The sequence below is a fragment of the Mercenaria mercenaria genome, chromosome 19, assembly GCF_021730395.1.
Source record: "Mercenaria mercenaria strain notata chromosome 19, MADL_Memer_1, whole genome shotgun sequence".
NCBI classification, from domain to species: domain Eukaryota; kingdom Metazoa; phylum Mollusca; class Bivalvia; order Venerida; family Veneridae; genus Mercenaria; species Mercenaria mercenaria.
The window spans coordinates 7,089,279-7,113,412 of record NC_069379.1 but is presented as its reverse complement, the minus strand read 5'-3'; the positions used below and the strand labels follow the sequence as shown (position 1 = coordinate 7,113,412).

Genomic DNA, 24,134 nt, shown 5'->3' with positions numbered 1-24,134 from the left:
AAAGTTTTTAATAAGTTATTTGCGCCTAGTTTAAATGTAACACAATCGGGCGCTATTATTTTTACAAAAGTAACTTTCTACAGAGCTAAAGATATAAATATGTTGTTTCTAGATTTCTTGCCGTGTGATTTGTGACAAATAATTTAAAAATCATTATAATTTAAAAGTATTTACAAAACCAGCTTGAATCATCCATAGTATTACAGACAGTTCTTGAAGAAAATATGAAAATAGATTTGCATTTGTCACTATTACATAAAATGAAAGAAAGATTACAAAAATCTGAACTTAAGTGTCAAATACATTCTTAGCAGTCTAGTGGTTAAGGGCCTCCGTGACCGAGTGGTAAAGGTTGCTGACTTGAACTCACTTGCCCATCACCTATGCGGTTTCGAACCACACGGGGCGTTGAATTTTACATGTAAGCAAGCCATCCGGCTGGCTTACGGAAGGTCAGTAGTTCTACCCTGGGTTCTTCCTCTACCACCAAAGCCGCCATATGACCTAAATTGTGTCAGTGCGACGTTACCCCCTCCCCCTGCACCCCTCTCCCAAAAGTCTATTGGCTGGTCTAGATGATAGTGCAAGATATGAAATTCGTTCCAAATTCTAGACACTTCCCAGGTTCTTAAGCGTACCGATTTAAAAAGCACTAACACAGGACTCTTAGCCGAAACATAATACTTTTAAATAAAGAGGCCGGGTGTGATTTTGTTTTATGATTTAATATGATGGTTTTTGTGACTTTCAGTTTGATTGCGAATCTTATACAAGTTATCTGGCAAAATCAGATGAAAAATGTTATTATATATTGTAGTCAAGCCAACTCATCAAAAGTCATTTACTTCAAAATTCCATGGCATTCCTAATCATTAGCGTCTTTTTATCAAAATTGTCATCCACTTTCTTTCTTGTAAAGATTAGGTGTATATTTATGAAATTTTGAACAACAGCAATTACAACCCAGTTTTCAAAATGAGTGACGATAACCAAAAATAGTCCAGACAGGCTTGAAACCAGGACCTTAGAGGTGGCAACACCACGACATTATTTCTACACCTAATTTTTTTAGGTTCGTGTGGCATAGACTTTTAGGCTCTGTATGAATACTTTCATAGGTCATTTTTACTCTGCTCTAACAGATTAAATTCCCAAATAAAACACCAGTAGCACAACGTCAGATGCTGATTAATAAACGTATGGTTTTTTGATGACTCTAGTTCGTATATGTTTTGAGGAGATATATACGACTCAAATTCGGATGGAAGGAATTCTGGACAAACAGGTGCAAGGACAAGGGCAAATGCAATTTCCCCCCCCCCCCCCCCCTCCCCACCACACCCTCCAATTAGTGATGTGTGTGGTGGTGGTTGAGGGAGATGGGTAGAGGAAATGACATATAAGTTTCCTAAAAATGAATAAAGAGATAGAAGAAAACATAACTGGATGAAAATGTATACAGAATTTAAACTGCCTCAAAATAAAATTGAAAATGTATCAGGTCGGCATGATGCCATTTCCATAGCCACCGACAGTCCACTAGAAGGTAGAATCTAGGAACCCGCAACGATGAATTTTCGAATAAATAAAACATTTTACAGTGTCAGATGCCATACGTTCAGATCCTTACACACCTATATTAAGTGAGAAAACATCAGATTATGTCAGAAAATTACTGATTTATTAACGTGTAAAAATGATCTGACAGAACTGAAATTTGTAAAGTCTTTAGATTTTAGCCGCGGCTTGAATACTTTCTTATGTCCGGTAAAAAGATAGTTGTTTCAACTCCGGCAGAAAGGTTTCTCAATACAGTAGACATTATACACGCGATCACCTGTATTAAGTGACTTTTTGTTAACTGACCGCATCGAATCCTTCTCAACGTTTTACTTCATAGATACATCCCATTAAACGATGTTTTCATTACGACACATGCGACCACATGAAAATGTCCCAAGCAGGTAAAATCGCATTGAAACGTATTTAATAAACTACCGTGTACGATACGTCACGGAATCAACTCATAGCGAATGTATGCAATAAGCCTTAAAGTTTGTAACAGTTGAGCAAACAAACAGTTGCCACAGTCAGTGTTTGGTATTTTAGAACAAATCTTGAACAATATCTATATCAGTTTCAAACTAAATGCGCATGGTAAATCAGCAAGTTACGATTAGACTACTGTAATGCCTTGTAATCACGTTTAGACTACTGTAATGCCTTGTTAAGTGGTACACCAAACAGTACACCAAACAATTTGCAACATGTCTAGAACTCGGCACCTCGCGTCATCACTAAGACGCGCCGTCGCAATCATATAACATCAGATCTGATGGAGCTCCATTTGTTGCCAGTGAAACACAGGGAGCAATACATTGTTCTGACCCACACCTTTAAGGCTCTACAAATCATTCCCTGTCTATATAAGCGGTACGATAGAAGTGTATAAACCGGTCAGAAACCTAAGATCAAAAGACACGGTCTCACTGGTTATGCCAAAAACTAAATCCGTAATGTATGACAATCGCAGCTTTTTGTTCACTGCTCCCAAGCTTTGGAACTCCCTTCTCGTCAAGATCAGGGATGCTCACTCGCTGGCTACTTTTAATAGCCTGGTAAAAACCCACTTCTTTGTACAACATTTCGTAAAATGACCAATGCATTTTCCTCTTCATACCACAGCAAAGAACAGTATTTCATCGTAGGGTTACTTAAATACTTTTAAATATGTATATATGTTTGTCTTGTTTTATCTATATGTTTTACATTCATGAATTTTTTTAATGTGAAAATGCACTTTTTAATTATGTTGAATGTTTAATTGTTTGCATTGTTTGCAATTTATTCTGTAAAGTATTTCTGAACGGTGTACATGTGCATGAAAAGAATGCTATATAAATGTAATATGTTAAATAGATAAATGAATAAATATTTCTTGTTTTACTAAGTTTACTCTATTAATACAAAGTCGACTGTATTTTAATCGCGGTAAAATGCAAGATGATGTGGCTGGTTCTTGTCATAAATATCTATATAACGGCGGTTAAAAGAAACACTGGTCATGTTCAATCATAATAAAAAAATACAATTGCGAAATATAAGAGGCTTTTTCCAACACTAATGCAACTCCTCGCTTGTCTCTTATTTCACGTGATTCTTGGGTGTCATATCTAGCATGTATACGGAAAGACTATCTACCTTTGTGCCATATTCTGTTTGTTTAGTTGACACATTCCTTCAAAATACTTGTAGTCATTACACTTCAATATATCATGGCAGGTAAGTGTTATGTACACGTGACTGTAAAAAAGGCTTATATTAAAGGTAGAAATAAGCTTGGGTTAAGCCCAAAACCTATCTATAAAGATGTCTATAATATTTACTGTAATAATGAGGTGTCACACAGCACAGTTAGTTGTTTGGTGAAACGTTCAGTTAGGGGAAGAACATTTAAAAGTTAACAGAGGTAGGGGTCGTCCAATAAACAACAACAACCAAACATGATAAAGCCAGAATTAAATAACTGCTTACCAAGAATTATAGATTGACTGTTCACCAGTTAACACATCGTTTTGTTTTGACTTTATCCAGAGTTCATTTTCATTTGGAGACAATTAACAAACTTTGGGCTCGGTGTATACGACACATATTGAGTGAAGTGCAAATGCGCAACAACGTTTTGAAACCCAAAATGTTATAAAAATGTATCCAGAATTTTCTCTTAAACGTTTTCCCAACTTTATTAGGGGTGACTTATAAACCCAGTACAAAGCAGACGTGTGTGAGCCACTAAAATTTAAGGCGTCTTGTCTTTGCAAAACGTACTTAATCTGGGAAAAATTTTGAAAACTTGAAAACTATTCTTATGATTTGTTTGTTTTGGGTTTAACGCTGTTTTTCAACAGTATTTCAGTCATGTAACGGCGGGTAGTTAACCTAACCGGTGTTCCTGGATTCTGTACCAATACAAACCTGTTCTCCGCACGTAACTGCCAACTTCCCCATATGAATCAGAGGTGGAAGACTAATGATTTCAGACACAATGTCGTTTATCAAATAGTCACGGAGAACATACGCCCAGCCCGAGGATTGAACTCGCGACCCCGCGATTCTTTTGAAACGGCGCTCTTCTACAGTCGCCTTTTACATGACCAAGCGTCTTCACATACTGCAAATATTATAAATCAATTTCGAAAAAAAACAAAGCTTACCGTGCTTGAATATCAATTTTATTCGCCAAATCTAGCCACATGCCACTAATTTGTATTTACTAGACTAAAACGCAGATAAACATCCAGGAACGTACTGGTTTCAGCTACTTTTCAGTGCCTTAACAGTGCACCTCTTGAAGATTATAATTGTTATATATCGTGGAAAGAGCGTGTGACAATGTGTAGTAAAAAAAAGATGGCTTTCGGTGAACGTTTTTGCAAACCATTTCTTTTACATTTATAGCAAATGTAGCTGCATCAGTTTTGAAAACAAACACTCGAAGTAATAGCAGACAAACAATGTAATACTTATAACTTTCGGGCCTAGTGCCCAACATTAATTCTTTTACGACATTCAATATAATATCCATAAATAGATAGGTAACCATTCATAATGTTTTTAAGGACCATCCTTGAAAATTGAAGTTTAAATGATAATGAATGCTTATCGTTTGTCTTTCATATTTTGTGAAAGAAGTGATTATATTTAAAGTGAAAAGTATCCACATTTGATAACTTATCTTTTTTTGACATACCGCCTGACAAAAGTATTGCATTTTTTTTTTTGCTTTTTCAAGTTACAGAAAGTTATGTATAAATTCATGTATAAATAAGATGTTAAACATTGGAAATCTATTTTAAACCATTTGTAGCTTACTAAGTGTGCGTCTTGTATATAAATATACCAAAGGCTGGTATAAACAGGGCGTTATTGTATAATCCAGCCTAGTGTCTACACCTGCATAGTGTTATAGACGTAGATAAAGAAAGACAAAATGTCACTTCGCATTACAGAGTGTTGCTTCGCAATGTCGAGCTTTGTATCGCATTGACGCGTGTCGTATCGCATTGTGGTGGGCCGTGGTCATCAAAATGGCAGATAACGACAAACGACAGTTCAAAGGGACATCCCGACAATGCGATGCGACGCACGACAGCGATTCATCGTTCTTTTGACACGTCACAATAAAATGCATCGAGACATTTTTCCGTCAAAAGGTCGTCGTCCTAATGACATTGTCCAGCTTCGGTTCGCATTGTCGTTTGTCGTCTAGAATGGTCGTGTTGTCATGTCGCATTGTCGCTATGTCACTTCGCATTGTCGTATGTCGCCGTCATACCACAACGGAGGATATTACAATTGGTGTGAACAGGATTTCGTAAAAAGGGGACATTGTTTTTGCATATCAACACTTTATTCACTTGTTAACTTATTACTTTTGACAAGGCCGACCATATCTCTTTTGTATTTTATCGTTGTTAAAGGTGGATGTTAATTTAGATTTTGAGCAAGTAATAGACATATTCGAAATTTTCACATCTCAATGTATTTAAGATGATTGAGGCGTCGCTTGGTGAGAAAAAATGTGCTGTCTGCCCAGAGCTCGAATAAGGAATCCTTCGCTTACAGGGTGAGTGCTCTACCGATTGAGCTAACCGCTGCTTGACACATATTCTCCCTTAACGTGATCAAGTTCGTACCGTGACAGAGCTATTTTTAACTTTATTTTGACTAACCAAAATATAAATATTTTATTATAAGTACAGATTCGATAAACATGCTTTGCCTAAGGAACGAAATGAATATAAGAGCTATTGTATTATTTTTACAAAATATTTGCATTGCCAATGATACATTTAGCCGCAAATTATCAAATATGCAACTTTGTAAAATCAACAATCAAGAATATGTTGGAAACAATTGCATTCTAAAGTCACACAGATTTTAAAAACATTGTCTTTTAGTTCTAACTGTTGAAAAATATCGCTATCTGTCAAATGCCAATGTATTGCTAGAGGCATGCAATACATTGAAATCAAAAGAAATACCGGTACTCAAGTTTTAATATTTTCATGCCAAAGGAGCTAAAAATAAAAGTTTACAAAAAATTATTTCTAATACGGATCTATTTTTCTTCTTAAAACAGAATGAACGATAAGTGAAATATGACATAACACACTGTTTAAATGTGACTGACCACCTTTCAAATACTGCAATAATTCTTATGGTTGCATTTTATTAATATTTTTAAATAGAAAAAGTCAAAAGCAACAGGCCGCTTATCTCTACTAAAAATGTTTAAGTGTTTAAAAAATGAAACGATATGAAAAGGTTGTGACCTCGTAAACGCTTCGCCTTTCACAGCTGTTAAATACGTTCAATTTGCTACCAAATTGGTTGTCGCGCATGACACATCATCTTATCGAGACAAACATGTGTGCCAAAGTTTTATGAATCTCTCAATGCATGGTTGAGTTACAACACGGACAAGCAAAACAGCACCGACTTTTGACTTTGATTTCAAAGTATAGATCTTGTCCTTTAAGCATGCGATATACCGTGTCATTAAGACAAACATATGTGCCAAGTTTTGTAAGAATCCCTTGATCAATCGATAAGTTACAGCCCGAACAAACTAGGACGGACGCATGCACGCACTAACACCGAACCGCCATTGTGACAACTATGTCGAGCTCATCGTCAGCGGGCTCGACAAAAAATCTATAATTAGCCCGGGATTCCAGTTTTCGATATGTGATTATCACATACGGGTTGATAATTCTAATAAGAAAGCTTATAGAAATATAAAAGAATTAATTATATTCCCCTATTTTTTCTATTCAAAATTAAAAAGCGTTTATAAGGGATGCCGGAGGTAAACTGCCTGAATTATAAAGCTTTATATTTAAGCATTGGTAAGTACGTATTCCTCTGTGGTGTACTGGTCAAGAACGCAGGAAGATATTTATTGCCGCGGCGGCCCGGGTTCCATTCCCTACTTGGGCGTGATTCTTTTCTTGATATCACATTTATAAAGATAGTTCATTTAAACTGTGTAAAATCTTCAAGGCCATGTCCTTTGTATTTTATGTATGCATGAAAGTAAATAAAAAGCTGGGTGTAATAGTAATATGATATTTTTCAAACTCTGCTTATTCTTGTTAAGATGTAGGAGGTACATAGTGCAATGTGAAAATGAGATTGTATTATGCCTGTATTTTACTGGCACATATACTGTACCACTGCGCATGACCACCGGAAGGCGATTGTACGATGGTGAAAATGCGATGGTACGATGGTGATTACGCGATGATGGTACGATGGTGAAACCGCGATGGCACGATGGTGAAAACGCGATGGTACGATGGTGAAAACGCGATGGCACGATGGTGAAAACGCGATGGTACGATGGTGAAAACGCGATGGTACGATGATGAAAACGCGATATTACATCGACATTTCACCATCGTATCATCGCGTTTTCACCATCGTACCATCGTTGTTTCACCATCGTGCCATCGCATTTTCGTCACCGTACCATCGTGCATCGCAGTTTAGAATTCAATAAAATGTCACGATTGTCAAAACGGAACACCGTAATATAATGCTGAATCATTTTGATAAGATCGGTCATTCATCAACGAGATGTAGTATTTTCTCAAATTATTCTCTGTTCTTTTTTATTGCACATAAACGGGTCGGATATAGCAATACTTACTTCCCTGAAGTTTCGAGAAAGGTGTATTCTCCATGACCATTGAATGAATATGTATGCTGATCTACAGTAGTAATTTCTGGATCTCCCCACGATGTGGCTAAAATAAAGACGATAATAATACATATTTCATCTTATAGTCCTGTTATGATTTAATATTTAAAGATTTAATGTAATTATCAAATAATCATGTCGTTTCTATTATTTATAGTCTTATAAACAACGATTCAGAGTTTAAATGCGCAGGAATTTAACTACGAGGGCGTAAGCCTAAGATCTAATCACGGTTGCTTTTTTTCTTTGCTTAGCTGACGAAAAAGCCCAGCCATGTTAGAAAACTAAGTAAAAACAAAATTACTCTCATACCCGTTCACCGGAGGGAACTATAGGAAGGCCTCCAGTCCGTCAGTCTGACTGCCCGTCCGCAAATCTGGATCCCGCAATTACTCAAAAAGCATTCAAGCCAGGTTCATATAACTTGGTATGTATAAAGTGTGCAATATGTAGATAATGCAAGTACATGACTTCTGTTTTTAGGTCAAATGTCAAGGTCACTATTGAAGGTTAAGTGAAAACTGTTTTCGCATCATAACTTTTATATGCATTGATGGATTATCTTAGTAGTACTCACAAACGTTCCCCATGATGAGACAATGTATAAACACATGACCTATGCTTGCCGGTCAGAGGTCGATGCCACTGTTTAAGGTCAAGTGAAAACTTGTTTCTGCCCAACAACTTTTAATTGAATAGAAGAACTTCTATTACTTCACACACATATTTCCTATGATTAGACTATTTGCCGTGCATATGACCCATGGTTGTCGGTAAAACGTAAAGGTCACTATTGAAGGTCAAGTAATTTTTTTTCCGCTCCATAACTTTATGTTCATTTATGGATTATCCTCATACTGCACACACATTTCCCCATGATGAGACGTGTGGTGTACATGATCTATGCTTGTAAGTCAAAGTCACGATTGAAATTTAAGGAAAAATAGATTTTGTTTCTTAGCTCCTAAATGCCTTGAAACAGTTCTAGTTTTAACACAGTTGCCAACAACCAGAAGGGACAAACACTTACAAAGTTTTATACCGGTTCGGGACTTCTGTATTGCCACTGCAATACTGGGTCGATTGTTTTACGTGAGATTTTCCCGACTCGATGCTCAATTTAGTTTGTAACAGTGATCCTGATACAGTGTTAAACCATCAATATTAAACTGAAATGTAGCATGATATCAATACTTCCTATCTTTTATATGTTTTAAGTATTACTACATGGCTGATGCATTTTTCGAAGCCATTCTCACTGCACTGCAGACGCGGTAATGCAAGTTAGTAAGCTTACACCAAGTCGCCAGAAAAATAGCTCAGTATCAAATGTTATATTTAGACTCTTGAATTTACGAAATGAAATATGATTTGCATCCAAGCATGACAGTAATAATCTTAAAAAATGCAACGAACCCTTGTACGAATAAAATCATGATTATTTACAATTTTGTTTCATGGTCACTTTAGAATATATTTACTTTTTATTAAGATCAGCGTCAAGTCTCATTTTTTTTTTAATTCGATTGACTAAGTAGTCGAACACATCAAATACTATGGTTGATTTGACGGCTGCCACCAGACCAGAAATACTTTTCTACATGTAACAATTTACCCTAAGGTATTCCATCAAAACCATGGTACCTAAACATACTTACGCTGTAAAAATCATATACCGCGTTAATTGTCAGTACGGACCTGCCAAATACTGTATGATATTACACGTAATAGCATTCTTAAGGAAAACATTACAAACCCCCAAAAAGGATACTTTCTAGAATTGAAACTTGGAGACGGTATTCTACTTTTCAGGCAATTTTAGAAACAATTATTACTTACGACAAACAGTTACTACTATTATTCAAAACAGTTCATACATATAACATGTACAGTGAAGAAAATAACTATATTCACCATGTACAACATCAGTGCTGCCAGTGCAATTATTTGAAGGAAAAAATTTGTAAAACGTTTCGCATAAGTCGGAATCCTTGCAGCAAGCCTCGTGGATATCCTCAATATTAGACTCTAAAATGTCAGGTATTAGGTAACCTCCATTATTTGGTCCAAATAGAAGACTACCGTATTGGCTAAAATATATATCATACATTAAAGTAACATGTAACATACATAAGGCTTTTAAATATGCATGCATTACAAACACTTGCTTAATTTATGTTTAGAATACTTTAGAAGATTACTGTATTGCTTTATGATTTTACCACTAAATGGCAAAATTGGTTGTAGGTTCATACAAAAAGAATGACGTATTTATGGCATATATGCGTATTTTTGTTAGATCACACTTCAAGAGCATCTTGCATTGTTAAGAAGAAGGCTTTCCATAATGACTCATTTATAACACATGTAGCGTAGTTACGTGTTTCAAAGTATTCGCTGTGTTTGACTATTTCCTTGTAAAAAAATGGAAATATGCTAAGTAATATGCATAAACGCTTAGCCTGACTAAAGGGAATACCTTTTTTACATGAAATTGGGTCACATGGACAAAAGTCTGTGTGCTGATGACTGTTGGTGTCTTTGTCATGAAAACTAGTGTTATATCATATTGAATGATGTCATTTATCGATGACGTCGATTTAATTTACTTGATATATGATACTAGGTAAAGAAAGAGGGAATTTCAGCAGAAAAAACAATAACAATGAAAATAAGATTACATACAGATATGTGGCTTATTGAAGTCATTGAGTAAAAAAGATAACATGCTCCGCCAAATCTTGAATTTCATTTTCATTCAACTCGTTTAATAAATTCAGTGTGAAAAAGATACTTTTGTAATATACACCAAACAAATTATTTGTTTCAGATGTGTTTGAGGTATTTGTCCAATGACCAGTTAAACAACAAATTTATCCTTAGTTTAGTACATTGTATATATAATCTCGTGTACTTATTTGTTTTATTTAAACAGGAATATTACCGTTTACAAAGGAATTGCATCTTATTAATGTGATAGATAATCAATCCATTTCTTTAACCTGCATTATATACATTAATTTGCATTAGATACTTTTCAGCAGAGATAAAATGTTAAAACAGGAACGCACAGAAATTAACATAAACTTAATTGAATACAATAATTAATAGTATAATATCTCTTACTCGTAACAACACATTTGTTTCAATCCATTTTCAGAAAACCATTGCTTGTAGCAATTACCAATCTTCTGAAAACTGTAATCAAGCGCCATCTTCTGTTCGAAACAAGCACAAGGTGTCGCTGTATGTTGGTATTTTAGAATGAGATTCTTTATTTCTATGTCAGCTGTAATTCGTCGACATACATGCGAACCGTTTTCAGAAGCTGAAATGCAAAGACAACAGCATTGTTTCTTAATATGCTTTATAAATTTTATAGACTATTCAACCTTTCAAACTTGCAAATCGAAAACTTGTACTTCTTTGACAACACATACCTAGCTCAGATCTTCAAGTAACTATATCATGGATATAAACTTCATATCGGAAAGTAGGCAATTTACATTCTCGCATACCAGATGTTTACCATGGTTCCCCGGTAGAACTCGGGTACCATGTCGAACATTTGATGAATGAGAATGGCAATTTATTGCATTTTCGGAGTAAGATAACTCTCAGAAATCGCTGTGTCATAGCAAGACAAACGGATCAATCAGAAGGCAATAGATAAGATGTACTTGTATAATTGTTTCATAGCATACCCATACGGTTAAGCCATAATTTCATAATTGAAAGCAATTTAAATAGTTTAAAGCAAATAATCAAATATTTCATAAAATCTCCCAACCTCCACTCATCCCACCATTCCTTCCCAAAGATGGAGAGTTAGAGTTAGTACAGTACAAAGTAAACTGACATAAACTAATATTCTCTTTATCTTAAAATTAATGAACCACATTATTAAAAGGGTATACAAGGATCCAAATTATAACTAACAGGTAATTTTCGTTTTTTTGTCACATTAACACAAATACATTGTCTTATAAGTTAATTCGTAATTTATAGTTTCAAAAGGAGTAAAAAGAAATGTTCGGCGTACTGATTTTGATAAAGTGGATAACAAGTTTAGAATCACATCTGAAAATTTATAATTAAAAATCACTAGCACAACCATTGAGATAACAAAATAACACTAAACAAACAGTGATCTTAACATTACTTTTTGGAAAGCATTCCGATGTATTGTCGAGGAGATAAGTCTGATATCGCCGGTGGCTAGGCGTGCAATGCGACGTATTCGTGCCAAATATTTTTATGGCTGGTGGCCGCAAAACAAAAATTTCTTTTTCGTTCACTGATAGTTGTTTTAAATATTGATAAAACAGCAGAGAAAAACGAATATTTTGGCTATAACAGCTTTTCTCCCTAAACAATCTGGTTTCATATGACATCTGAATTTTTCTAATATAGTATGTAACCTTCCGCTTTATACATTACAAATATGAATGGTAAATAACAAAATTGGTCACTCAACGTAATGAGTGCGGGCAGTCCCTTTTAAGGAACAGCTGATTAAAGATTTACTTTTTATTTGACTTACTTTTCTAGAATAGTCCATAATTTGAGACAATTGAAAATGTCTACGCTCTGTCTAATTTCGATGCTTATTTACAAACAAAACTTAATTAGACTGAATTGTTCTTTTATTGTTGCGTATACGTGCTTTGCCATAGAGTTTTCTATAGCTTTCTGTGGATTTAACACGCGGAATACATTATAGTTCATAGTTTATTTGTCGGGCTGTCATAATATCAGGATCATGTTGTAAACCACATTGTATTAACATAAAGTACGACTCAAAATGATCTATACGACAATGGTAATTTTTTCTACAATAAGGAATGATTGGGGGTTCTATTATTAGTAAATAAATTATATCATCCCTTTTAATTATAAAGAATTGATCTATGAATACGTATAATATCTATTAAGGAAGAACTCAATTAAAAAACCCTCCTGCTCAATTCAAATCGAGACAGACATAAAATTTAAAAATCACAAATTGAAAAATTACAAATTTAAAGGCAATATATATCGTTTTTTTTAAACGGTATGAATAAAACTTTAAATGTGACTGACAAAAGAAATTCTGTTTTAGTCAAATTATGCATGGATGAAGACAGTAAGACCGCTAATCCTATAATAAAACTGATATTTATACCAGATCAAAAAATGACACTGAAACCCACTTTGGATTTGACGATATCCATCTATAAATTACAATTCTTGTATATGGTAAATTTGTCGGTCAAAAGCAAATCCATTTTGATCGAAGTTCGGGTTAGATTGACTATAGACTGGCACGCCATTCAATAATCTGGCATCAAACTTGCTTTCAAAGTTTTATCAAGTTTTAACGTAAGCCAAGCAAACCTGTGTTGGAAATACCAAGTTAGTTGTGGTAGCAAAGATAGCAAAACGTAAATAACCTTTTGTTTCTCAAACACTACTTCAAAATTTAATTAAATGAAAATCAAGCTAAAAATAATTTGTCTTTATACAGAATCATATGAACAAGAAAAAATAATATATAATAATGGATAGGGCGACGAGTTACAGCAATATTCAAAAATTTGATTTTAGGGATATAAAAACAAAAGAAGTCCACTAGGCAAAGTTTAGGATCGATAAGAATATCTTAGCTCAGACGAAATAGGACCATTTCAATGTCAGTTCACCTTGATATGCTCGTACTGGTTATCTAATGAGGATACTTTTAAAGTAGACGAACTTAAATTAAAGCCTATATATTAAAAGTGTACGCATTTACATAGCTGTTCATTATCACTTTGATAAGAAAATGTATAATTTCAGAAATTAGATGTACTTCTTTCCTGCAAATTCCTTTCAAGTAAACTAGTCTATATCTTGAAATAAACAGTCTTTGGTAAAGGATATGCATCGTTTTGAAGTTTAATGAAAATGTAATAAATGATAGGAGCTAATGGAAGGAACCCGCGGCTACATGGACATCGCGGCTATATGGACATTGCGCCAATGGTTTCCCTACCAACTGCGTAACCAATACAGTCCTTTAAAACCTCGGAGATTTTCATAAACGTCTTTGCACTTTGATATTTTCTGTGTTTTGATAAAAAGTCTGGTTATAATCACGAAGGTTTAAGACCCGGAACAACACAAATAATATATGCTATTTCGAATATCATTTATATTACTTTAGCCGTTGACGGTGTCAAAATCACGATCAAATCAGAATTAACATAACGCCTTGCAACTGCATTTAAAAAACTACGAAAAACACTAGTTAGAAGTTACCTCCAAAGCATCAAACGTATTTATCTCAGAAGGGAACACAATCAAACGTAATATTTATGATTTTAGAGACTTTGTTTCTAATTTATCTTTATTTTTTTTTTTTTTGATATTTTACCTTCCTGATACTGTGATAAAGTGTTTTTTCACAAGGATGTGTTTATCTCTGTATTCTAAGATGATCAAGCATTAAAGCTGGGAGTGAATAGTGATGTCAAATGCTGGTCAAATTGTTCCGCGTTATTTTATCAGTTTGTCTGCCTTTTATAAAGTAATTGATTAAGAGTGACATTTTATCAATACATCGTTGATCTCTTCGTCGCTGCTTTATGAAATTTTAGAATTCAATTTGGTGAGTAAACATTAGGCTTAAGTTTGAAAAGGAAATATTTCAAACGGAATGTTAAAAGTTTAAATCAAAACATCGTTTAAGATCAATGCAGAAAATGTACATTCTGCATGGTTTGCTGAAACCAAGTGCTTCCGGACACCATATAATATATGTATTGTCATATTTTTTACAAAGTCATATTGCAGGTAGATCTAAATTTTTGAATTACATAATATCGCCAGATTCCCTTGTGAAAAATAACGTTTCTACATAAAGTTTTCTACATTTCACATTTCAAGTACTGTTTCATTGAAGTACTGTTTATAATTGCAGAATGTAAACAATTGTTTTCGTTTTAATCATAAAGGTAGCACTTACAATGCTAGTTGAATTCATAGAAAAGTGGCAGTCCCAGAATAATTATTCAGCTGGTATTACCATAGCAAAGAAGTTTGTGTTTTTTTCAGTTGTGTGTAGTTAACTAAGATACCACCTTGTTGAAAATCGCCAACGGAATATTGTTGAAAAATGGCAAAGTACAAAAAGAGACATAATTTAACCACAATAAAATTTATGGAATTTAATGTTACTACGGGAAAAACGCATGAATTAAATTTCATTCTGTTGTTATAAGTTATAACCGAGGTATGGGCTTGATGCGAAGCGTTGTTAAGGTGTCTATACATAACACGCACGGAGATACCGACGCCGAAGGTATCGCTAAAACTGTCGTGACTTTCGTCACGGCGAGATGAAAGCCCAGTAACAATTGTTACTGATTGCGTAGAATGAATGCATGTGATATTTTCTTGTATTTCAGTTGTTATAACAGTAAATTTACAGACAAACAAAACTGGATGAATCTTATAAAGGAGTATGTGTAATTTTGAAATAACCAATTCAGTAATGACATCGACGTTATCAAAATAATCACCAATAGACTGTACCAACATCAGTATATCAATATTTATCTCGTAAGCAAACATATGAGTTTGATTCTTACATATCAATTTTGAGAAAAAATAAATCTAATAAACTACTGGTTGTTACTGAGATATTATTCACAGCTTCCTTCTTTAAAGTTACGTTCAAATTAACAATTATCAACAAACGCTAGAAAATAGCTTAACTTGAAATTTATACACATTCGCAATAAAGTGTTATAAGCACTCAAACTTAGTTAAACATGTGTTCATATTTTTTTTCCATTTAATAACTAACGTAAATAAAACGTTAGAAATTTCAAGACATATATCCGCCTAATACGTATTTTGTTTTATAGAAAATATTGAAACTAAATTAGGAAATGTTTTATCTTTCTTAACCGTGGGATTTTATGAATGTTGTTATAATTTTAAAATTAGTGTTACAGTAATAGTAGTTAAAAACTTACGGCATTTCATTATATGGTCCCTTCGAATTGAAAAGGCATAGGATATTCCATAACTTTTTTTAACTCTTCTTATATTCTAGGATTATTAATTAATGTGATATAATTAGTGTGATTCTAGCTCAGACAGATATATCTCAACGTCTTCATTTTAAAATATAAAACAAGGTAGTTACTTCAACATTTTCCGGATATTGAAAGTTTGAATACATGCAAGGATGGGATACTTCTAGAAATCAGAGATGAAGCTAATTGTAGCTGATCACAAAAGAAAGAAAATATATGAAAATGTTGATTTATTCAACTTACCGTAACCCCCAATCTTTGCTTGGATTCCAAACATCAGAATAAATGCAGTCAACATTTCCCTTGCCATCACCATTTTCAAGGTTTTCAGAACCTTTTCACTGGCTTGCAGTATAATGTCTATTGTTAATCAAACACTGTGTTGGAAGGAACTTAGTAATAATCCGTTACAAGATTTATTGAATGATCTTAAAATCATTTGCTCAAACTACAAATAAAAACGAGCTGACTGATGAATTGCCTTTAGTTATCACAAAGTATGGTAATAGATTGAGTTTTGTACACGTTCACGGTATTGCAAGAGATAACAAAATCATTTGAAGATGTTCGGTTATTTTCGTTGAACAAACATATCTATATCAGAGAGATGAATACAGAGATCAATGTGTAGCCTGATTAGGACACACATATCTATTACTCATTTCATTGGCCTCTTTAAAAATGTCGTGTCAATAGGATCGTTCTTCAGGAATTGACTCATTATTGTTGATATAAATTACGTAGTCTTGAGAGTCACTGTAACAATAATTAAGTCACAAAAGAAGGGCGTTGAGGAGAGAGTCTTCGGAACATAAACATTTGGTAAATTTAAATTATAGACCCGATCACATCTCTTCCAGAAAACGTTAGGGGAATGATTATCATGTATTGCAATTTTCCTTCAAAATATAACATTTAAAGTTTTAAAAAATTAACGTCAAATTTTCAAAACATGTAGTACACTGAGCTATAAACCGACTAAATCATGTAAGACAGACCATGCACATTTAGAAGTCTAAGATTAAACCAAGTACGTTAGTATTAAATCCATATCTTTAAGTGTGTTCTTGCAAATCTTGCATGTGGCACTGAATAAAGCAAATACATCACTAAACTATAAGCTAAAAACTGTTAAGAGTATGACTTGACAGACAAGTTTTGTCTTCATTTCCTTTTAACCTTTACAAGTCGTGTCAGTCGAGTCCAGCATGGTAAGAGCTAAAGGTGTCCAGCACACCTGTTTGCAAAACGGTAATCTATAGTGTGTATCACAATGTGTTATAACTGCCGTATGTTTGCATGAATAGAGAGATCGAGTTTTAAACTTGTATGGGTATTGCTACTCTAATGAAAGTCTGACGTGTCGACATTCAAAATAGTATATTAAAAACAAAGAAGTCACATTAAAATAAAATATTTCTCGTAAACGGAAAATGTATAGTTTCAAACCTTTTCAGAAAACGCTTATCAGAGCGTATAGGAGTCTATATGCAGAAGTTCACATAACTCGTATTGATATCCAATATCTCACACCTTGATTTATTCAGTATCTCTCCTTCAAAAACGTTTTCTTCAAAAGGAGTAATTTAAAATTGATAAAAAATCCACATTATGCATTGGTTTTCGCAAATACCTGATATCGGTGTTCACTTATTTTGTCATTTCTGAATGTCAAATTTACGTACTAGTTATTATTTCAAAATGTATGAATATGAAGTTATTCAATTGTTTAAAAACTGCGAAGTTGTAGCTTTACAAGTCATATAATTATCATTTTAAGAAACGATTATTTTCCTTCAAATTGTTAAAAGATATATTCTGTAGTTTTTAGATGACTAACGGTGCGTGTATTACTTCAGCTTGCTTGTACAGTGGATATTTGTAAGTGTAATTTAATGATTTTATGACAGACATCTTTCAAGGGCCCTAATCAGAAAATCATAAGATATGTCTGATCAGAATGTAAGTAAAAAAGATCAATTCAAATTTCTAAGAGATCAAAAATGTTGTGAAAGTATTTGATATAATATTATGCAGCTAATTTTCGTACACATATTTCTACAATCTTTCTTGTGGTCATATTAAGATGAAAGAAATGTTTGGCTTTAAATAATTTATAATCATTGGAACACACAAACTACAGAACGAAGTAGAAAAATTAACGTCTTTATAAAGGACACTGGAACGAAATGTCTAATATTTAGAAAATGCCATAAAGCAAAAAACGTAGCCTATGGCGTAAAATGATAAACGGCTGCTTATCTGAAATAACTAAATAACAACAGAGGCGTTGTCAAATATGATAAAGCACTTAAAGAAATCATACAACTAGATTTATCTTCCATTCTACATTTCGCTATGTTAAACTGACCTCCTAATCACTGCTATTTCAATTTATCTAGTTTCAAGTGTTATATTATCGATAACAGAAATGTAATTATTTTGTGAAAATCACATTCGGCTAATGAAATTTTACAGCTTTTCGAGTTAATACTATTACTTTTCTAATGATCCTATGAATAAATAAGAGATCGTGGGGATTCATATTTGGAGGTCAGAGGTCAAATGGTGATAATATAAAAGCTGCAATGTTCACGAGGTTTTAATTTTGGCCTAACATGATTTTACCTTAAAATATAGGCTACAATAGTGTTCCATCAAACATGCCATTTTTGTTTACAACAGGTGTTTCAAAAGAAAATCACGAGCTGTGAACTCACTTGTTATACATACACGTTACATTGTTAAACGTAAACGTTAAATAGCCCTAAAACGCATACACAAAACAGGTGTGAGCTTATCGACATACGATTAATTTAACCTGACTATTTGCACGTTTTATCATAGAAAAAGGGTTACCGCATACTTGTTTCATTTGATATCATCTGCAGATATTCATCGATAATCCCCAGATATTATAATACGACAACACTTGTGTTAACTCTATAAACGTATGATTCTTTCACTGGTGGTAGGTGCAGTATCTGTCTCGAGGGTAACTGTTTATGGCGGTAGTTACCGAGTTACCGCTTAAACAGTTACCCGAGAGCCGGATATTTCCATCTGCACCTACCACCAGTCATGATATTAGTTCCTCTTCATAGAAAGTTAAGTCGTAAGTTAACTTTAGTTACAGTATCATTCACCATGGCTTCACCGAGCAAAGAAGTATCAAGGCAACCATGGAATGTAACTAATGTTATGTCCATTGAAAACAAGTTTGAAATCTTCATACTGCTTTATTTTGCGTTTGGTATTAAACACTAAGTATTCAGTTGTACCAAGGTGTAAATACAATTTATTGTCAACAAACAAAGATGAACATTTTAGTACCAAGTTTTGTAGCATTCAATATGATTTTACATTTCATTTGCAAAATGAAGTATACATTTTTAAAAACATCTATTAGACATGCTTTTTAAAATACATGTACAAGTTATACAGGTAAGAACTAAGATCAACATAAACATAGAGTACAATTTATAAAGAAACGTTTTTTACATAAGTATGTACTAAATTATTCTGAAAGTAACTGTATTCCAATATATGATTCTTTCTCTCTTCTATAAACTAGCAACAAAATGTACCTCAGTAAGAGTGATTTATAAAATATGTTTGCATAATCATTACATAGTGTGACCTCCTAAAATAGTTATGCAACTTAAAAGATTTTGAAAGAGAAAAAGCTGCATACCACATTTTATGCAAAAACAAATGTTCTTTGAAAAGGGATTAAAACTGTCGTATTATACGCCATAGACGTATATTGACTAAAACAGATACATATCAAACGTAATTTATTTTTGAAAGGAAAAATCAAATAAATTATGTAAATATATTAAAATAATTTTGAGTCGCGAGTATTCATATAAGTATTTTCAAAATTAAAAATTAGTTCAGACAAAATGTATAGAGCTATACATGCGTAAACACTATTTCATAACTGATACTGTTATGTATATATTTAGAATTAAATAAAACTTAATACATGTACCCTTTGGAATTTAGTCTTTTTCAAATTAGACAGTGCACATGAACAAAATGGCACCAGTGCTATAAATGTTTTGAATTTATTGGTTTAGTTAAGAACAAATATATCTAAAACAGTGATTGTGGCTTAATAGAACGGAACGGTTGTTTAAAGTTCCGATGCGACAAAATTATATCAACAGGGCGTAGCCCAAGTGATATGATAATTATCCTGAACGACAAAAAATGATTTTAATAAAAAGCAAAGCACTGTTGTAAATACATTATCAGAATTTTAACACGGTATCAAGGTATAGTTCTACATTTTTATAGATGTTTTCTTTTAGGCCTCACCAAATTAAAAAGTGGTTCATCGGATTTGCCGCTCGTATATTTTCAGAAGCACATTTATTTTGTTTTTTTGCTTGCGCTCGCCCCATTGAAAAAAATCAATCCAAAATGTTTTGGTGCGCTACATTTTACGGACGTAAAACTGTATAAATGCTTATAATTGCAGTCCCAGATTGTTCTCAAATGGATTTTAATAAAAAAAAAAATACATACTACGCACTCATCGTCTATAATAAAGCCTAACACTTACATTTAATTGCATTAAAGTTATTTCCCCCATATGCAGTTACGCCATTTTCTTTAAATGTTTATCAAATTACATGCTAAAAATCGATTTATTTCATTGAAAACTGGATGAAGAAAAACATACTAATTTCAATCTACATTTTTTTTGGTAAGGGTAAATACTTAATGATGCATGTCACTTATCTATTTTCTGTTTTTTTCATATCCAAATGATCAGCATTTGTATACGAATGTTGGTGGGGTAAGGAATTTACATAATAAGTTTTCAGAACAGTTTCGATTTTCAAATTTTCCAATCATTTAGTAGACTAATGTTAATGCATGTTAATCTCCATTTCAGACCTTGAGACTTTGTTTCAACAAATTTAATATGTTATGAAAGTTTAAAGTTAGAAAAAGAGCTGTACATAAGACATCATGCTCGACTTTTCTGAATCAGAGCTTTGCCAGTAAAAGGGGCATAATAGTCAGAAGCTTTGAAAGTAACAGAGCTATTGGTCATTATATAAAACTAAAAAAATATTCTATGTTAAAAAGAGGCATAACTCTGTCTAGATTCAAACTTAAGATTATTGTTTCTCCTGGTGTAGAAAACTATTCTAAGTTTCAAATCACAAGCTTTAATAGATCTAGTAATACTCATAGAGATATCTGATGTATCAAAAACTTTGTAAAGTCTGCTAAAAATGCTACATTTTCATAGCAGTAAATATTCAAGTCACATATGTATGTGATAAGTATGGTAAAGTGTTATGCATTGTTGTTTATTACATACTGTCTAACAGCATTTTCAAAAGCATGCATTATTTAATTACAGTGTACTGAATGACAATGTTATTACCTTTTTTCACAAGTTTGCTTTGTTGTGCGTGACAATCCCTGGGGACTTACTTTTTAATTTAAAAGGGCTATACATTCTATTTTAAGGTTTTTATTTGTCGAGAGCCAAATGAAGACAAATATATTTCTTCGTCTTCGCTCGCTCCTGATTTCAAAAAAAAAAAAACAAATATTTTTTTCGCTCGCCGCATCATTTTTGTCCAGAAAAATATCAGATGAACAACTTATCAATTTGGTGTGGCCTTACTGTGCGCTGCTATGACGTTTGACGCGATGACGTAATAACTGGGAAGATACGAACTGAGTGTCTGTTACATAATAACATACAGTTTTAGTCTTCTTTGTTTAACAGGGAAATAAGTCGGAACGTGTTAGAATTCGATGTAAATGAGATGTGACACCAAAATGTTTGTTCCTGTTTAGCGCTATATAACATGTACCTTGTAAAAATCAAATCAACAATATCACTAATATCATAATATCTCATTTTGAAATTTAATTGTAATATCTACAATCTATGATCCATAATGTGAAACGGACAAAGTTCACGGAAACTAAATGCAGGAAATTGACAACTGACCAGCAGCTTTAGAAAAATGATTACTTTAAACACAGTTTAATGCACCAAATATGATAATGATACTGCCAAAGAGCAAACAAGACAGTGTTCAAATTCTTTTTACAAACGCTCTTCAAAAGCATGTGTAGTTTGATAATATTTAATTAATTGAGCTTGACTACTTTATCTTTTTTAATATTCTTAAAATATATAGTTAGATGTGAAATAAAACACGTATCAAAATAGTTCGCTTTGTTATCATGAATTAACTGACACAATATTTACAACGATGAAATATTCACGTGTTTGACCATTTTTTTTCACATTTGATCAAAACAAGTTGAACTTTTCAATGAAAATAAATCCAAAATTCTTCAGAGAAATGAATTATTCACAACAATAGAATACTTAACACTTATTTCTTTATCAAATTTGAACTTCACTTATAGTGACAAATTTAGATAGTCAAAGTAACATAGAAATCAAAAGGAGAACATAGTATTTATAGAATTTGACTAACGTGATAGTAAAGGTTGATAGGAAGGCAGTTGTAATATGGCAGGCATGATAAAATTGCAGTGTTTCTTTATGCGGAAATGACTTCAAAATTACCTTTTATACGAGTTAAACGGATGAGGGACTAAACTGCAATAAGTCTGTTTAGAACAACATTTGCGTTAAATATTATGCAAATATTAATTTGACAATGAACTAGATAAAATATATCATTATATGTATACATTGTATACAATACGTATAATTCATGTCATGTACAATACATATTAAGATGGATGGAATGCTGCTTCGGAATCTTTACCTTGCAATAATGAAGCAAGTTTTGTCTACAATTTCAAATATTTCTAATCATATATAAAACAAAGAAGACAAATCATTCATACGCTATACAATCAAGTCATGTAAAACTCTTATTTCATTTCTATGGTTTGAATCTTTATGAATTAAAATGCATATACATGTATAGAGCAGCATTGGGAATTCATTTAAATTCATCTAAATTGATTAACAGTATGCAAATGGCTGATCGTTGATTTATCAGTATAAAAATGTCTGATTGTTGATTAATCAGTATAAAATACATGATCATTGCATAAGATGTCTGATTGTTGATATATTAATAAACAACTGGCCTTAAATTAAACATAACGAAAATCTATCAATTACGGCGAAAAAAGCTAAACATTCCAAGTTAGGGCAATAACATAACTGTAATATAATATAACATAACAATAAAAATGTAATAATTTAGGTAAGATTAAACACAGTCCACAGGAACTGTCTATTGTCACAATTCAATTTAATTAAAACAGTTTTACGCATATATTTTGTAATAGGCAATAGCGACATATATTCTAGATTTAGCTTAATTAGAACGTCACACTTAACGATCCGTCGATTAATCAATTAATCACTTATTTACAAACTTAAGATCCATGGAAGAAAGAAAATCAGCTAAAATAGTGTAATAATGTAATTGGTCATACATACAATCATGTAAAAGGTCATACATATAATAAAATAATAGGCTATACATATAATAATGTAATAGGTTATGTATACAATAATGTAACAGGCCTTACAATAATAGTGTAATTTTTCTTTAATTGAGACATTCCGCTATGCCGTGTACCTTTATTTACTATCATTAATAATGATCCAGATTGTTATAACAACTTGTGTCTGACATATCTCTTTGGTTTTGTGTTTGCAGACGGAACCGTAACTTAATAAGACCATGCTATTATAGTTATCTTAGGCTTATATGTGGAAACACACGATACTAAGATAACACGATAAATGCACAAAAGTTCACAATTAAAATTAACTTAATGAAAAACTTTTTAATGAGCATGACAAAACATTTATATTTATGTGTGGGGGATGGGGGATATGTTTGAAGCACAAATGCCCATAATATATTGCTACAAAAAACGCAAGTGCATCAACAAAATTGATATCAAACATATAACTCTACAAAATAAAATAACACTTTTCTACTTTTGCTACTGAAAGAAGAGTTTCAAAGAAATTGTTCAAATAAGAAAATGTGCTTTTATAGGCAGATATTTAAACTTTAAAATTACCTTGTAATCTGATAAAATGTCCACAAATACAAGCAATTTACATCTATATACTATCTACATTCAAACACAGTGTATTGATTGCATTTAATGCAGTACATCATGATAAATTAATTGTTCTGAAACCATTTTTTTGCAAATATTAAATAGAGACTTACCCTAGGTCTTCTTTACACAAGGGAAACAATATGTTTATATATTGGAATTGTTGAGTGAACACCGCTTGTTAATCCTAATCCTGT

General features: G+C 32.8%; 1 protein-coding gene across 1 annotated transcript in view; it reads right to left on the bottom strand.

Annotated features, from left to right (window-relative positions):
* Positions 1-16,355, bottom strand: part of LOC123542578 (mucin-like protein) — a 34,986-nt gene extending 18,631 nt beyond the window's left edge. The window contains exons 1-4 of the mRNA XM_053531444.1: positions 16,072-16,355; positions 10,892-11,093; positions 9,680-9,855; positions 7,715-7,811 (exon numbers count right to left, since the gene is read on the bottom strand). Coding sequence (XP_053387419.1) covers positions 7,715-7,811; positions 9,680-9,855; positions 10,892-11,093; positions 16,072-16,144 — 548 coding nt within the window. The 5' untranslated portion in view covers positions 16,145-16,355. The remainder of the gene's footprint in view (positions 1-7,714; positions 7,812-9,679; positions 9,856-10,891; positions 11,094-16,071) is intronic.
* Between the last annotated feature and the right edge of the window lie 7,779 nt (positions 16,356-24,134).